The 17,608-nt window shown below is 39.6% G+C and overlaps 1 protein-coding gene across 1 annotated transcript in view; it reads right to left on the reverse strand.

The window, feature by feature from the left end:
• Positions 1-4,578: 4,578 nt before the first annotated feature.
• The window catches only part of zmym2 (zinc finger, MYM-type 2), a 32,877-nt gene continuing 19,847 nt past the window's right edge, over positions 4,579-17,608 (reverse strand). The window contains exons 15-25 of the mRNA XM_016664298.1: positions 17,253-17,394; positions 16,365-16,486; positions 15,555-15,693; positions 15,279-15,428; positions 13,180-13,304; positions 12,925-13,099; positions 11,480-11,622; positions 10,025-10,139; positions 8,815-9,057; positions 7,788-7,929; positions 4,579-6,893 (exon numbers count right to left, since the gene is read on the reverse strand). Of these exons, the coding sequence (XP_016519784.1) occupies positions 6,671-6,893; positions 7,788-7,929; positions 8,815-9,057; positions 10,025-10,139; positions 11,480-11,622; positions 12,925-13,099; positions 13,180-13,304; positions 15,279-15,428; positions 15,555-15,693; positions 16,365-16,486; positions 17,253-17,394 (1,719 nt within the window). The 3' untranslated portion in view covers positions 4,579-6,670. The remainder of the gene's footprint in view (positions 6,894-7,787; positions 7,930-8,814; positions 9,058-10,024; positions 10,140-11,479; positions 11,623-12,924; positions 13,100-13,179; positions 13,305-15,278; positions 15,429-15,554; positions 15,694-16,364; positions 16,487-17,252; positions 17,395-17,608) is intronic.

Genomic DNA, 17,608 nt, shown 5'->3' on the forward strand with positions numbered 1-17,608 from the left:
TTCCATTTATTTTATTTGATAAATATATGTATCAAATAATGTGTCTTGATCCTGTGAGGTGAGCTGTTACTTCTGTTGGCGTTTCAACTAACCACGGCAACATAAGCAGCGGGAAAACTACGCCCCAAAACCACATTCACGTCAATGGTGTCCGTCGTGAAAATTCCTGAAAATAAACAGTTTTTGAGGATTTGCTGCGTCGTCGTTTTACCTCAAACTTCCTGTTGTTTCGACGATCTGCTGCAGAAAGCTGGACCAGAACTTTCCTTCCTCCTCAGGATCCAGAGTTCTGCAGAGAAAGAGACTTTTCAATCATTTTCACATTTGTTTTGTGTAAAAGCTGCCTCGTAACTTTCTGATTTTCATTCTTAGGCTTTTTTTTTTTTTTTACAGACAATTTCTCCACAGCACGACTGCTGGACGCTTCCTTCGCTCTACTTGGTTATCTTGAGGTGCAAAGCAGCTTCATAAATTTGACTGGCAGCCAATCAGAAAGCTAATCAGAAACATAATGAAGATTTCCAAAGGTCACGAAAGGTCAACCAATCCCCCGTTCCCGACTATTGCAAAGTCAAACAAAATTGGTGTCCAGTTCTGCTACGTCTGTGCTGCTTGTTTTGAAGATATTCATGAAAGCTTAAAGGTCAAAAGGTCAACCAGGCCCTCTCCCTCACCTGACTCAAATCAAACGAAATTGGTATCGAAAGTTTGTGCGACTAAGATATTAATGAAAAAAGTTTCCAAAGGTTAACAGAAGAAGACCAGTACCCCCCGTCTGTTTTCAAAGCAAAAGCATCACAAATGTAGTTGATGGACATCAGTATGGTTTGATTTCATAAAAGTGGGCGGGATCGTTAACCTTTCCTGACCTCTGGAAACTTTTTTTTATTAATTTCTTTAAACACCATAAATAAATAACGGCATAAACAAAACATTTCAGCTGGACCAAGCATTAGACACCAATTTTGTTGGATTTGAAGACGTTAGTATTCTACAGTTGGATGTTTAACTTGGTTTTCATGGTGCTGCAGACGATGGCCGACATTACAACACCAGAAACTACAAATGAAAAACTTCAAGCCTCCTGAGACGGTCCAACCTCTTCCTCCTCAGCAGCTTGAGAAGTTGGATGGAGGAAGGGTTACGTCCCGTGACCCGGAGCCTGGCCACCCCCGGTTCCAGCGGCGACAGGCCACGCCTCCTCTACTCTGTCATCTTCCAGATAACACTCGCTGCCTCAGTTGTGTCCGTCCAGCACCTTTTAAAAATGGGACACGATAGCCGAGAAGGTCAAAACATAACAAAGAGGTCCTCCTCTTCGTCCTCTCTGCCTGTGGAGGAGTTCACAGGCCCCGGATGTTTAGTGGCTGATGTCATTTCCTGTTGACTTAAAGGTCACATTTGTGGTTCTGTGAAAGACGGAGCCTTTGGAATAGTACCGTATTTTCCAGACAGTAGAGCGCACCTCTATAGTCTGGAAACGTACATATGTAAGCCGCATCGGGCTATAAGCTGCTGGTATTTCCACCGCTCTCGGTTTTCCACAAGGACGCAGCCCTGCGTCTCCAACACCGAACCCTGGATTCTGTTATGTCTTGTTATTGCATGTAAAGGACAGCAGGGGGAGCTCTGACTAAGTACAAGATAAGAGATGCGGAAAGAAGGAGAAGAGGAAAGTAAAGAGTACTGAAGCTGAGCTACGTGTGATGCCTGCTTATTCCACTATTTTCTACATAGCACACCACAACAGATTCGTTCACGCCGAGTTTACGTGCAGCAGCTCCATTTCCCTCCTGTACTGCCAGATCGATAAACCTCAAATTAAAAGCTGCATCATATGAACTTCTTCGTGTTGTTTCCACGATGAGGGGGTATGAGTTTGAAAACATTTCTCCGTGGTGGCTGCTGCTACCATGTGCTTGTTCTAAATGAAAATTTAGCGCTTTCTTCTTTGATTTCTAATTTTGACTCCCAATGATTCATTTCCTGCTAAAGAGCCCCCTGGTGGTTGAAGAAAAATCCACAGAAAAGGCTGCAAGCCGCATGGTCTTAGTGTAGAAAAAAAGTAGTGGCTTATAGTCTGGAAAATATGGAAATTAAGTTGAAAATGTTGCCTAATTATCAAATATTAGCTTCAAATAAGATTTCAATTTTTTATAATTTTTTTTACCCATTTTTAATTTAGTGCATTTAGCAAAAGGTTAAAAAACGTATTTAAAAAAAAAAAAGATGTAGCTCTAGCTAGAAGTTACTCTTAGTTTAACTTACAGCTTTAAAGGAGGAAGCAAATGTTCAGGCTGAGCTATTGTAACAAAAACAGAACAAATTCAGAACATTTGAATCATCTTTTGAATTTGTAAAAGTCCATTTTTTGTTCAGTCGTAATTTTACTACTGAACAAAAAATTTCCACATCGTCTACGTGTGTGAATATTTAAATGCATGAGTTGGGTTGAGTTTGGAAATTGTTTTGGGAAAAAAAAAAAAAAACTGAAGAGAATCTTGTTCATTTCCAGAAAAATTTATTTTCACTTTTGTAATTTTTGTTTGTAAAAACAAGTTTGTAGTTTGGGTTCCCTTAGTCAAATATGAATTAAAAGTGAAAATTAATTTGTTTCTGGAAATGAAAGGTTTTTTCAGTTTTTTTTTATTTCCAAACTCGACCCACTGACAAGCAATTCATTCTTAAACTTTGTAAATTATTTACTCATAACATTTTTCCTAAATTATTTATTTTCATTAAGAAACTTTTAAAGCAACATTAGCAGTCAACTTTAGAGTCTAAATTACTACAATTACATACACGTGGAAATAAAAACTAACGTTTTAACTCAAATGTGCCCTAAAGACGCAAACCAACTTCAATGAATTTAAAAAGGAACTTGTGTTCCCAACCAAAACTCAACTAAAAGTAAAAGTTAAAAAGTGATAAGTAAGCAGACGCTTGAAACAGCATCAGAAACAAGTCTGGTTAGAAAAAAGGAAATCATTTATTAAACATAACCGTATTGGCAGAACAGCCCATACACATAGCATCGGATTCAGGTCACAGTCACTCACTTTCACTATATACAGATAGGCACATTCACATTAGGCGTTAAAGCCAGCCACAGCGTGTACTGTAGGGCCAAACCAGTGGCAGGTTTGGTTGTTGCCTCTCAGTCCAGCAAGGAAAAAGTAAAAATAATAAATCAGTCTGGTTAACTGGTTTCCTCTGAAAATTTGAATGTTTGGATTTTTAAGCTGCATGGAGCCACCTGACCAATATTCTCCTTGGGGAATACACCGCCATAGTGTGTGTGTGTGTTCACTGCAGATCCAGACCTCTAAACACAATCTGTTCCTCAGAGAACGTCACAGTCCGAGGGAAGCAGCGACTGGGAATACGCACACAAGGCAAGTCTGACGTAACAGGAGAAACAGCCTGAAGTCAGAGAGTTTTAGCTCCACAAAAAAACAAAACAAAAAAAACAAAAAAACCTTTAAGAGACAAGTAGAAAAAAAACAAAACTCGACTGTTTTGAATAAAAAATATTCAATGAATAATTTGCTACAACAAAAAAGTTTTTACTTTGCAGTACTAGACGTCTATAAAAAAAAAAAAAAAAACATCTGTAAAAGTCCAAACTTAAAGCAAGAATTTAGTGTCAGTAAAAAAAAAAAAAAAAAACACGTCAGGAAAATGGGAGACTTGGAAAGAAGTGCTCCGTACTCAAACTATGCTCATCCTTCATGCTTCACGGGATCCTTCACCACCGCAGGACAGACAGCAGCAACTAATGAGTGACAAGGTGAAAAAGAAAAGCCGCAAAACCCCAACATATTAACAAAAAAAAAAAAAAGGAATAAATAAGTTTTAGAGACACTTTTAATCCTGCAGGTTTGCAAGCTGCAGTTGTTTTTCCTGTGTTGACGATTCGTGAGATAACCAACCTGAATCGGACGCGTTTATGACACACAGTCTGGGTTCGGTACTCTGGTAATGCTACATCACACGAGCAAGGTTGAACCAATAGAGACGCAGCATGTTGGAAGGTAGACCCGCCTCCTGAACCGCAGGCGGTCCGATCTGTCCTGGGATCGGCGCTCTGCCGCGTTCAGGTGGCGTGGGGAGGCGAGTTAAGGCAGCCTAGTCGATGCAGAGGCTATACAACTTTAAAAACAGAAAAACAAAAAAAACAACACACAAACAAGAAGACTTTATAACACCACCTTTAAAGAGTGTGCAGAAACCTGAAGTGAAACAACACATGATGGAACATCACATTGTTGATTTTCAAGCATTCGTGTCCTCAAAGTCATCCTGACGACTTGGTTTCTTTTTTTACCTGGGAAAAAAAACAGCTAAACTGATTCCTAAAGACATTTCTCAAGAGTGTCAAAGTAGCTCCTTGTACAAGCGTCAACGTAAGTCGATCGATACAGAAAACGCCGTTCAGTTGGCCTTAGCAATGCTAGTTTGAGCAAATGCTTTTCCTCCTTTTGCTTGTCACAGATGAGTTCAGCCAACTGGACATTCTGAAGTTAAGATAATTTAATCCAATTTAAACTAAATAATCTGGCTCTGATATTTAAATTCGGCTTTTCTGAGTTTCTCGTGGCGTCGATTTTGACCGTCTATCGCAATGTACAAATCTGGTTTCCTCTTATGATGTTGATAATTAAACCAATTCCCTTGTACAGTTTAAGAGAATCACAGACAGAATATTAGAGATGCACCAAGAAATTGTCTGGTTGCTGGAATAACAGGCCGATTTCACTCGATCATCAACTCCAAACCAGCCGGAAGCTAAAAAAATCCATTCTTTTCCCAGTCAGTAAACACACCACATAAAAACCAAGCAGCTCTTTTGTGTGGAAGTTGTTACCGAATGACGTAATACGGCTTTATTCAAAAAGAAAAGTAGTCAGAGGAAGCGCAAAGGATGTTTGAAGGTTCTAGAAAACATTTCAGGTGTTAATTTTTTTTAGCAATGCTAACAGGAAGCTAGAGGTGTTGCAGAAAAGTTGCAGTTTTATCCTTTTAAAGAGGATTGTAGCAGCTCAAGCAGGAAGTGATGGCCCCCTAAAGTAGGTTTAAAATGTAAACCATTTGTTTTCAAACCGTGGAATGTTTTGACCGCGGAGCTGTGTAATGTTGACTGCTCTCTCACTCACACGGTGTGACGTCACCTCTGCTCCTTGTATAAATAATTGATGACAGAAGACATCTTTGCTCACTTCAACTATAATTGACAAAATTCAATGAAAACATACCGGCCTTTTCTCTCAGATGTTAATGCGGAGAATTAAATTATTTTGAATGCACTGCGTAATATAAAAAAATTTATGTCTTTTGAGATGGTGCGTATTACATGTTCAAAATTTAAAATAAAATAAATAAATAGGCAACAGTCAATCTTTTTAAAGGGGTTTTTCGTTTATAGATGCATCAAACCCAAAAGCTTTAAATGATGGAGAGTGCAAGCTGTGTAACTTTGGCCTGATTTCTTTCTTAGACATTTTGCTATAAATTTGGTGTCAGGAAGTAGAAATAAAAAAAAAGAAATGTTTTTAATAATAGATTTTAAAGAAATGATTAAAACTGGTATCAGGTTATTACTTTCCAAAATTGTACATCAAAAACTGGCCACAAAATATCTGATCGGTGCATCTCTAATATAAATAAAACCATCTCTGAGCGCTGGATACAGAATACTGTGCAAGTGTTGGCATTATAATAACCAGAACAAGTCATATGCTGTCTGTGTAATGGTGAACCAACAGGATGTTATTCTCTCAAGTGGAGTTCTAGCATGAATGCATTAACAGTAAACCAAGTGGGATGAAAATAAAAAAAAAAAAACACCTCAGAATCTGATGTTCTCCTTTTTATAAAACCGTTTGGAGAACGCTGACCCGCTCCCCTCACAGCGTCATCAGGGAGGAACCGAAATTCAAACAAATTTGTTTCAGAATCGAGAAACTTAAACTCTGATATGCAAAGCGGACTTTGGCGTTTGTAACTAAACTTGAGCGGGACGTCTTTAGACGTCTTCCAGACTCGTAACCTGCTGAAGTGAGAGAATGACATTTAAACAAAGGATGGCGTTTCCCCTGTGGGGTCAGGCTGCGATACTTTTTGCTTTACTTTCTCCATCCGGTGAGAGTGAAAAGGACACATGTGATGAGGGATTTTCTGGTTTCTTAGAGTGGCGGCCTGAGGAGGGGACGACTGAGATATTCCTATATGTTTGAGCTGCTGGCCTGAGAACTAAAATCTGCATGTTTTGGAAACAATATCCTGATATCCCTTCACATCCACACCGTCCGTTTAACCTTTTTTTTTTGGGGTGTTTGAAGGTAAGAACGAGCTTCGGCTCACTTCACTCGCTCGGTTCACCTACGTGGCCGTCATTTCCTCTAAAACAAAAATAAAACAAACAAACAAAAAAAACAACAAAACAAAACAAAAACAAAACAGAGGCTTCGACCTCCGACTTCCTGTTTGAGGCAGAAGCCTGGGCCGCTGTGAGCTTCCTCTGCTCGCCGTCCCTCACCAGGAGGAAACAATAAGTCACTGGAGTCGGTGAAGAGACGAGGATAAGAGACGGGTGAAGGGGACAACGCACGACTAGATTACCGCCCGAACGCTCTCGTCGGGTTTCTGAGCGGGAGTCCAAAAGCGGGCGCTACTCTCCTCCGGCTCCTTCGCCGCGCTCCTCCTCGTCTTCCTCTTCCTCCCGGAGTGGCTTGTCTGTGTAAATGTCTCTGGCCAGGAGGACTCTGGTCAGGAGGCTTTCTAGGATCTGACGCTCCAGCGGAGTGGAGCTGAACCAGACGGGGTCGCCGGGGCCGCGGGCCGGGTCCGGCTGGACGTAGAAGACGTCGAGGCGCTCCCATAGCAACGGCGGACTGGACGGGAGGGAGAAACGGAGGAGGAGAGGAGACAAAATGGGGTGGGAGGATGAAGGAAGGAAGGATTAGGGTTTTTGGGGTAGAAGTGAAGAAAGAGACGTTAGATGATGACAAAACAAATCTAGTCTAAAAGAAACTAAATGAAGCCACATTTTCAGTCCTCATCTTTGACCAGTCAACATAAAGTTCAGGATGTGAACAGCAAAGAGTTTTAATCACAGGACTGAGCAGGTTTTATTGGACTCCATGTTTGTTTTATCAGATTTTTTAAGGCCATTTCTGTCTGTGTTTTAAACCGGGGCTCTCAAACAGCTTGAGCTACCGTCCGGGGGCCCCTCTATGCAAACTGACAGGCGAAGCTACAAAATATGTAAAGAAAGATCAACTTTTAGAAAGTTTTCACATTTATATTCTGTAATCTCAATAATTATTACATTTGTTTAGCATAAATACCACCTAAAACCATAAATCTGACCAGCAGCCAATCAGAATGTCAAATAACATTCAGTTATTTTACCTTGTATTTTATAGTAATTGTTAAAATATATATTAGATATTTTTTTGTTATCCTCTGCTTAAAATTGTATTAGATTATTTTTATTGTTTCATTTTTTTTCTTGTAATTTTTCCTCAAGTTTTCCGAGTCCTTTACTTTGAAAAACGGTAAAATGAGATTATGCTACATCCTTTACATTTTTCATACTTCTGTAGATACTGTGATATTTAATTTTTACACAATCATATCAAAGTGATCTGATGCTCATAAATCAACACAAACACTTTTCTATTTTAACTTTAAATCTCAGATAAGTGATTTAAATGGGATTTTGATTTTTCATGCTGCAGCTAAAATGCATAACACAACTACAAGAATAATCAAAGTGCGTTTACCACTTGGATCTGTAGAGCTCGTAGAGACGACACTCGTGCTTCTTTACCGGGCAGCGGACAGGCGGGTGGCCCGCCTCGTTTTCATCCCGTTTGACCTCGGCCTGCTTGCGCTTCCTCCTCCTAGATTCTGTCTGTGCTTCACCTGAGCGTAGAAATGCAGCATTTAGAAAGGAACGGCAGTGAAATATAGAACAGAGATCTCTTCTGAAAGAGGAAAAACCCAAGAAGAAGCAATAAAACATAAAAAAATATATATCCTGGTAAAGATATGCAAAGTGTTGCTTGGTAAAAAATACATTTTAGGAAGTCCGGATATTTTTGTTTATTTCAGATGGTTCTAAATGTTGATAAGTGTTTACCCATTTTATATAAGAAAGCTGAAACATCACTAAGGTCTCAATGTTTTCTCAATGGCAGTGGGTGAAGATAAAATGAAAATAAAACGCTTAACGGAAAAAAATAAAGCATATTCATTTCTTTGAATCTCTCACACTGCAAAAACACAATCTTAGTATATTTGGTTTAGTTTTTAGAGCAAATATTTTAGTCTACTTGAAGTAAGATAAAGCTAACTTAAAAGTAACTTTTCAGCTAGTTTTAAGTCAATAATTCCTTAATGTTGATGGGAAAAGTACTAAAATCTGGTAGATTTTTTCACTTATTACATGGAGGAAAAATGTCTTCTTATAAGTAAAAAAATAAAATTTGCCAGTGGAGCTTGTAGATGTAACAAATATTAAGGAATTACTTAAAACAAGCTCTTATATATTGCTGGAAAGTTACTTGTGAGTTAGTTCTCTGTTATTTCAAGTGTAATAAGATATTTGGTAAGATTTAGTGTTTTTGCAGTGAAGCACCAGATGTATTTGTCTTAAATCACATTCTACAAAAAATAAAAATAAAGTTTAAAGGAGTTTTAAACCAGCAGTTAACTTGGTATTGAAACCATGTTGATTTAGAAAAAAAGAAAAAAATCATCCAATTCTATAAGAAATTGATAGAAAGCCGACACGGGTAGCTGCGTTACCGTGGTGATCCTGAGAGATGGAGGGCACGCGGATGCAGACGCTGCGCTCCTTGCTGACAGGATGGATGGTGTCGGGCCCGTAAACGTTGGCGAAGGAGAGGCGCAGGTGCTGCTCCACGGTGCGCAGGCCAAAGTATTTGGTGTTCAGGTAGACCAGCGAGCGGAGCAGGGAGGCCGGACTCTGCTCCCCGAGGTGCCGACCGCTCCACAGGCTCTGCTCCTCCACCCGGCCCCACAGCGAGCCTGAACGCAGCACAAAGCACTCCGGTAAGCGTTGCGAGGAGCCTACGGTCGCCGTGCGACAGACTAGGAACCCCCTCATGTCCTCATATAACTTCAAAAATGCAATCACAGAGCATCAGGATGTGAACAGCAGAAAGGTTATAATCACTGGACATGAGCCTCTGTGCGGCCGGCTGCTGCTGACAGGAACACTTGTGTCCTGCCATGCTGCCACTTCACCATGTCACTGTGCTATCAGTGAGGGATGATGTTGTTTCCAGGCGCCATGCAGAGATGCAGCTTCACATGTTCCACTGATAGCCTCTGGCTCGGGGACGTGCAACACATTTTCACGTCGGGTCACATCAACATCATGAACGTCTTCAATGTACCGATAGAACCAACTAAACGGTTCAAATATCTATAAACAGCTGTTTCTGCATTCGATACTTCTCAAAATTACAACGAGACATTAGGCCAGTATTAGGATTAAATAAAATTACGAGACAAAAGTCATAATATTACAAGAATAAAGTTGAATAACTTCATAATGTTATGATAATAAAATCATATTTTGGGAATAAAGTCGTAATATTCTTGTATTATTTCGACTTAATTCTCATACAAGTTTGTCCCATTTCTGTAAAAAAAAAAAAAATTGCTATAATCTCAATTACACATTAGTGGGGAAAAAGAAAGAAAATAAAAAGTGCAGGGATTTACTGATTTGTGTAATTTTCTGTGATCGTGGAATTGCAAAAAATCTGGAGGGACTGATTGATGTAATTTACCAATATTCTGATAAAAGGTGCTTTGACTTGATTGATAAAATGATATTTAATCACATAACTTCTCTAGAAGGTTTTATTCATTCGTCCTTCTGGAGTCTAGGGGCCACATAAAAAGAACCGTTGGGGCTGGATTTGGCCCCCAGGCCTCAAGTTTGACACATGTAAAAACTGCAGGTTGTGAGTTCAGCTCCTCTTACCATCAGGAAGCACACTGGGCTGCCAGTCCTTGAGAACCTTGTTGAGCTCCTTTCCAAACTGCTGGTAACACGGGTCGCTGAACAGATCATCCTTCCGGCCTTTGGCGTGAAGATGCTTCAAACAGAGAGAGAGAAAAAGAAAAGCTCACATCAGCACAGAGGATAAACATGGAGGCTGTCTGAGGACGAAGCTTTAGTGTCCTCAGAAACAAAAAGTCAACATCACAGTTGGTCAGGATGTGAACAGCAATGGATATAATCACCGGACACAACTGGTTCACTTAGACTTACAGAAATAACATCACCACATTTTAACTGCATGTCCAAGACTAAAGCTTTTCAACTAAATTACTCTAGAAACGTTCAACAAAACTTGAATAAATATAATCTAAAGTCAGATCTTACATTTTTCTGCCAGAAAACTCCGACATGTGATGAGTTTAGATAAAAACGTGCTCCTCCTCTCAGCAGCCATGCTCTGATCCTCGCATGGGTGAAGAGAGAAAAGGCTGTGCACCACTGAAACCTGTCCTACTGGAAACACTCACCCTAAACTCGGTTCCTACCTCCGAAAACAGAACAGCCATGTCAGCAAAAGCCATTTTAATGTTTTACGTTTATTTTAAAAATTGTAGAATTTAATTGTTTGCCCTATTTTGTTACAGTTGTTACAAATAGAGCCAGTAAAATGAGGAAAACTGTCGTTAATTCATACACTTGATCACACTAGGTATTTGCTGATAAAGATTGCTTAAAAAATAAAAAAACAGAAGAAATGAACCTTCGCTGATTATGGAAATGGCATTTTCTGGATTGTGTCTATAGTAAAAAAAAAGGTAAAAGAACAACGACCACATGAAACTGTTTTCACACAAAAAAAAAAAACTACATTACAAGCAATCACTGTATTAAAAGAAAAAAAAGTTCAGTTCAAGTTTGTTGCAGACCTGCAGAGTAATATTTTATTTTATAAAAGGAAATCTTGAGTTTTCCCACCAACCGGCTAAACAGACATGCAACTCTACAAGTTAGATTTTCATATTTCTCAAAAAGCAAAACGTGCTTAAAAAGCTCATATGGTGAAATTTAGAAAAAAATAAACGTGAAGTCATGAATGATTGTTTTTTGTGGATTAACCCAAAAGCACAACTTCAGGAGAGCAGAAGAGTCTAGACTACCGGTGAAAGCAGTCGACATGAGAACAGCATTGGAAAAGTTTTTTGGCACAATTTACTCTAATTTCCAGAAGAAGAAATAAAAATAAACCCAGCGCGTTATCATGGATGTTTAGTGCAGGAGGTGTATTAACCAACTGTATTCCGTCTTTAACCGTTTATATTATCTGGATGTCATCAGTCATTTTGACGAATTGCAGTTCACGTGCGTGTCCACATGAACGGGAAAGCATGGCTGAAGCTTTGTGGGATCTGGCGGTAAACATTTCAGTGCACTGACCTGCTGAATTCCCAGACAGAGGTAGAGGATGCTGTCTGGAGAGTAGCGCTCCCCGTTTGGCCGGCACGCCTCTCTGACGAACCGGGACAGAGCTGCGTTCAGCTCCTCCGCGTTCAACGACAACAGGTTGCTTTTCGACCGAGCTGCAAGACACGGAAACGTACACAGGCTCTTAACTGCGAATAAACTGTGGAACAGGGAGGGAAAGAGGATCAATATAATCAAAGTAACGCATGTGGTCTAAAGTAAGACGTCTTCAATAACTGTGTAGATTCCTGGAGGAAAATCCAGCACCAACCAGGAAGGTTCTCCAAGTCTCAAAGTGTTTGTGTGTCAGAGGAGGGAGGCTACAGGAAAAAGCAACAAACATGAGTGACTTAACTAATGTTCTGACAAAACAAACATAAATAAATGACATGGCTCTGATGATAAAGCACTGGGCTCATCATCTGGGATGTGATTTCATAGCCGTCCTTCACTGAGCACAAGTTGAAGAGCTGCTTCGTAAAGTGTTCTTTACGAAAATCAAAGTTTATTGGCATTTGTGAAGGTGAACTTGCATTATGATGTCACTGTCAATATAATCCTTGAAAATCGTCTCAAAACAACAATATTTAAAGACAATTTATCCTCCAGCAACATTTGTTTTGACAACAGTAAAAATTCTGCATTAAATACACTATTTAATTTATGAGCCACGATGCATTTATTTAGTTTTGGGGAAAAAAAAAAAAAAAAAAAATATATATATATATATATATATATATCGAAAGTATGAATTTGCTTGGTGTCCCAACCAAAACCCAGCTTAAAAACTGTAAAATCCCTTTTCACCCCCAAAAATTACGTTTTTATCAATTAGATAAAAGAATAAAGGAAAAAATCTACAGACTTTTCAGACTCGTGTCTTATTCAAAACCTCATCTGGACTTGAAAAATATGAATAAATAAAACTCCAAACTTCTAGGCCACTCCGTTATCTTCCAGTATAATCAAGTCCTAAACTTAATTCTCTGTGATTTTTAAGAAAAAAATTTTCTTCCAGCAAAAAAAAAAAAAAAAAAAGAAAAATAGTTGATTTTGAATTTTGCAGTTTGGAAGAGCCTTTTGTGACGGTCATGAAAAACAGTCCAGGCTGCAACTTCCCATTTAAAAATAAAACACAAAACAATTTCATTTCTTTCCTTTTACATGTAAAAATAAAAACACATCAAATATAAAGTTGAATCAAAATCCCACGTTGTAGGCGTTACAGAACTGAAGCCGACATCAACAGTAAAGCGAAGATGTTAAAGTATCAACATGCATCCTGTGTGTAGCAATAAACTCCCTGAAATAGACCAACATAACTTTTTTCTTTTTGTAAATGTCGGCTTGTAAACCATTCACTTCAGGTCTGCATCCTAGTTTTTCATTCATGTTCTCTATGTCTGGGTTCAGCTCACTTGGTTTGGAGGTATCCTTTTCTTTGGTGTCTTCTGATTGGTCAGAGAGCGCCCAGCGTTTCCAGGCGTTGATGCCGTAGCGAGACTTGAGGGGCAGTGACCTTCCTTCCAAGTTGCTGCTCGGACGTGACGGAGAGGACGAAGGCAGATCCTCCACGGCCTGCCTTTTACTCCCCTGGAACAGAATCGTTAGAGTCATCAGGCTGCGTGCCGAGCTGGAGGATAACACGGCTATCTTCACGCGTCTGAACGCACCAGTCTTCTGGGCCGAGGTCGAGGCGCACACTCCTGCAGCTCCTCCTTCTCCTCTGCCAGGACCGGAGGCAGAGAAAAGCTCATGTCCTCGTCCATTCCCTCCAGCACCGGAACGGGATCCGACGCTGAGGACGGTACGCACAAAAGATCAGGTGAATTATTCACCGGTTTGTTTAAATATGCAGAAATGAGTTGCAATGAGGAACCACTAAGGGAAATCCTTCACACTTCTCTCTGAAAGAGCCCAACGGTGAGGCCAAACTGTTTTCCCATCATGCTGCAGGCTGCAAACATTTGGGTTTCTACTCTGCATCCCCAGAACCAAACATGAAGCAGCATTCAGTTCTTGTTCCCACTGAACTTCCAGAAAACTGCTCCAACGTTGAGCTCCTTTAAATCAAGGCTGAAAACTCAAGTTTAGAGCTGCCTGTGATTCTTAATAACTGGAACGTTGATCAATATATTTTATTTATATTTGCCTAATGATTTTGATGACGATATTTGACAAAATGTAATGTTTATTGCTCGTTTCCCAATTGGTGGCTGGATGATGTTTTTGTTACCTAAAGCTCTTTGAACTTCTATACAAAAAAACTTGACTAACATTTTGTCTTTCAAATCCAGGTTACAACTTTCAGCTGCGTTTAGTTAGTGTAATAGGGCACACCTCGACATCTGTCATTAAAGACGCTCCAATTTTTTTTTTTTTTTGCTCATTTACAAATCTGCTGTTCTAAGTAATGCTGCCTTCTAAATCGAGGAATTCGTGGTGTATGAAATATTTTTTACTTTTTTCTCCCCTGTATGTGAGCAATCAGGGACAGACTGTCCAAGATAACCCAATAAACCTTCAATTATGCAGCAAGAAAAGTTTTTCACACCCAAATACAAAGCGATATGATGAGACAACTCAGGCACTTTTCCAAATCCCTTGACAAAATCCAAACCTTAAAAACATGAGCCTCATCAGTGCTGAGAAAAAAAAACCAACAGAGGGAGAAATATTTGCCTCAGTTGTTGTACTGACCCACCAAAAAGCTGCAGATTCAGATGGCGCCAGATAAAAGCTCTATTAAGTGACAAACTAAAACAGGGACGGTCAGTGAGAAGATCATCATGGACCTCAGAGACTAAAAGATTTCATTTTTTTTTGGCCGTATAAGTCCGTGTACCCGACAGCTAACAGGATAAATCCGGATAAACAAACAAGCCGCGATGGGCTAAAGCTTCAGTTCTTCCTCTGCAGGCAAAAATGTGACGCAAGAAGTGAGATAACAGAAGAGAGAGTAATGGTTCAGATTGAATTAAAGCGACTCCTGGAGCTTGGACGACACCGTGATGGTAACAGAACAGCATTTTAGGTACAATGTGTTGATCGTTGCACAGCCGAACGTTCAAATGATTCAGTCTGATGAACTCAGTAACAGTTTGCCTTTGATAAGAGCCTTAAAACGGCCACGGCGCTTTGAAATGCTGTGCAAAATGTGTTTTTTTTGTACAGTTTTGGATTAATTACAGCTCTCACTGCATTGTTCTTTTAACAAAGGGCCTTTTTTTGGATCTGTAAACTCCAATTAACGATTAATCGATTACTCAAATAGTCGATTATTTCAGGAGTAAGAAATATTTATAATTTATCGTTTCAGTTTATGTGGGTGGCAACATTATGACGTGGAAATGGTCTTTTTTCAGCAGAATTGAGGAAGAACATGGATTTAACAAAATAAAGCTAATAATTTAGCGCAAGGACAGAAAACTTCAAATAATTTAAAAAGTTTTCCTGCTGCTTCACAAATATTTATTTAATTGTGTTTGTCTATCACATAAAATTCCCACAAAATAAGTCTGGATTTCCACTGCATCTGTCTGAGAGCCTTTGTGTGCGTTTTTTGTTTTCTTTCTTTCTTTTGTCTGTTTTATTGGATCGATTGTTTATCTGATTGGTCATTTGTTCCTGACCTTAATGTTTAAAGCACATGTTTATTCGTATACAAATACATGCAAACTTGGACTACAACAGTGTGAATTATATCTTTATGGTTATTAAGAATATAACAAATGTATGGATGCTTCCTGTAAAATGTCAGGACGGTGTTTACCTTGAGGGAAGTCTGCCTCTAGGTCCAGATTGGGCTCATACTTTTCATCCTCCTCCTCTTCCTCCTCTTCTACCTTCTCCTCTTTTTTGGCGTCACAGCTGGAGGATTCCTCCTTAACGCTTTCTCTCTTCACCGCCAAAGGCTTCACATCTGAAACGTTCAAACCAGGCAGACTCGTTGACACTTCTGGCAGGTTTTATCGAGCAGACTTGTTTCTGAAGTGTCCGCGCTTCAGCAAAGCCGCGTGCGACTCGCCACATTTCGGCAGACTCTCACCTGGTTTCTCGTCGTCGTCGTCGATGACCACAGCTGCCTCTGCGGTACTAGAGGGCGCCTCGCTTTTCAGGTCTTTCATGGTGTGGATAATCTGTTCTGCCCCCTGGAGCGTGGTGGGCAGAAACACAGGCACAGGAACCTGGAAGGAGCAGGATTTAGGCTTTAATAAAAGTGGATTGCCTTGAATATTTCCAGTTCCAGAAGGCTGTATTTTTTAAATTTATCCTTCGGTGGTGTCCAAACTTTTTTACCATGAGGGTCAAAGTCGTTAAGATGAAGCACAATTTTTAACATCTTTTGTAACATGATGTTAAAAAAAAAAAAGAAAACATTTCTTGTGCCTTTTTAATTTAATTGTATTAAAATTAACAAAATTGTCAGATATTTAATTGGTAAATCGTTGCAGAAGGAAATTTATATATAAAAAAAGGTCTTGCATAATTAGAGCTTTTCCATTTTGGATTGATTATTTGCTTTCAGGAAAAATTAGGTCGATGTTTGTGGTTCTAGTTACTCCAAACGTAAAATGAGTGCAAAAAACATAGTTAATAAATCCAAAACCATTTTTTGTCCCTATTATTTTTTAAGACGATATTATTTATCTGTAAAAATAAAAAAGCTGTCCTAAAAGATGAGTGTCAACCATCTATGCTTACAAGCTAGATTTGCTCCAATCTACGAATCAGCAAATTGTTCAGAGGGCCATAAATGGCCCCCAGGGGCCTCACTTTGTCCGAAACAACTTCATCATAACATGTGCATGTGTGTTTACTTTTGACAGTGACTGCGTTGATGAAACACGGGGCTCACCGGTAGAGGCATAGAGACTGGAGTGGGGGTGACCTGGGCGTACATGTTCATAGGCATTGGGATGAAGACGGGAACAGGGATGGGTACGGGGATATACTCCCTCTTCACGCCGTCATCTACGTCTGCAGACAGAGAAATGCCACGTCAGAGTCCAGCATGAGCAAATCAGTGAGAGCAGAATACTTCTGTGCAACAGGCTGGGCGTTAAGGCTTGAATATAAAGTCTTACTTTTTTTTTTTCCCCATACCAGATTGATTTTTTTTTTTCCCACCCTCGCTTTTATTTTCTGAAATGCGTCTTTTTATTCCAATCGTCTCTTCTGTGGGTTTTACGACAGAGCATCAGGGCTGGGCTATGAGAATTTTTGTGTAAATACAAGAAAATAGTCAGAATATTTTTCTTGGATTGGAAGAATTCTTGTATTATTTTGACTTTATTGTCATATGACTTTAAAACAAACATCTTAGCCTGACCATTATGTTCCACTGCAGAAATACATCAAAATCCAAATATATAGAAGCTGCTTGTCAAACAAGATGGCGGCCGTGGGAGCGCTGTCGTCACGCTGAACGATGGAAACCCAAGAAATGCTTTGGTGGTGGAGGGAGGGAATCCAGATTTTCAAAAATCAAAGAAATTGATTTATCGCCCAGGCTCACAAAAAAATAAATGAAAATAAAATAATTTTGACTCAATACCATATTTTGTCACGGTACACCAAACCTTCCTGTACTTAATATAATTTACAGCTCTAACAGTAGCTGATATTAACTCTCAACACATTGCAGAGTCCCAGTTTACTCTGAATGCAGCTGCAAGCCTTTAAGGTTTGTGGTGGTAAAGTGACAAAATGAGGGCAAAGTTCGACTGGCTGCGTCATATTTTACCCGTCTGTAGATGTTTGCTCTGCATGTGTGGTTTGCAGTAGGTGGCTTTGGTCAGGGTGAGCGGTTTGCACAGCACCGCTTTATTCTTCACATCTCTGATCACTCCTCCACTGGAGTACGCCACAGGACTCTGGTTCACCAGCTGGAATACGAGAGAAAATGAAGCGGCTAGCGTAAACGGAAATCAGCACAGGTCAGTCTGCAGGCCGGTCACAACGACAAACTGTCCCAGTAATTACTGCCCTAAACGATAACATTGTGGTTTTGAGACCATTTTTAAACAGTAATGGCACAATAACTCAAGTTTGTTCTCTCAAAGGCCAATAAACTTTAATTTTGTAACAAACACTTAACAC

Source organism: Poecilia formosa, unplaced genomic scaffold (genome assembly GCF_000485575.1).
Source record: "Poecilia formosa unplaced genomic scaffold, Poecilia_formosa-5.1.2 Scaffold477, whole genome shotgun sequence".
NCBI lineage: Eukaryota > Metazoa > Chordata > Actinopteri > Cyprinodontiformes > Poeciliidae > Poecilia > Poecilia formosa.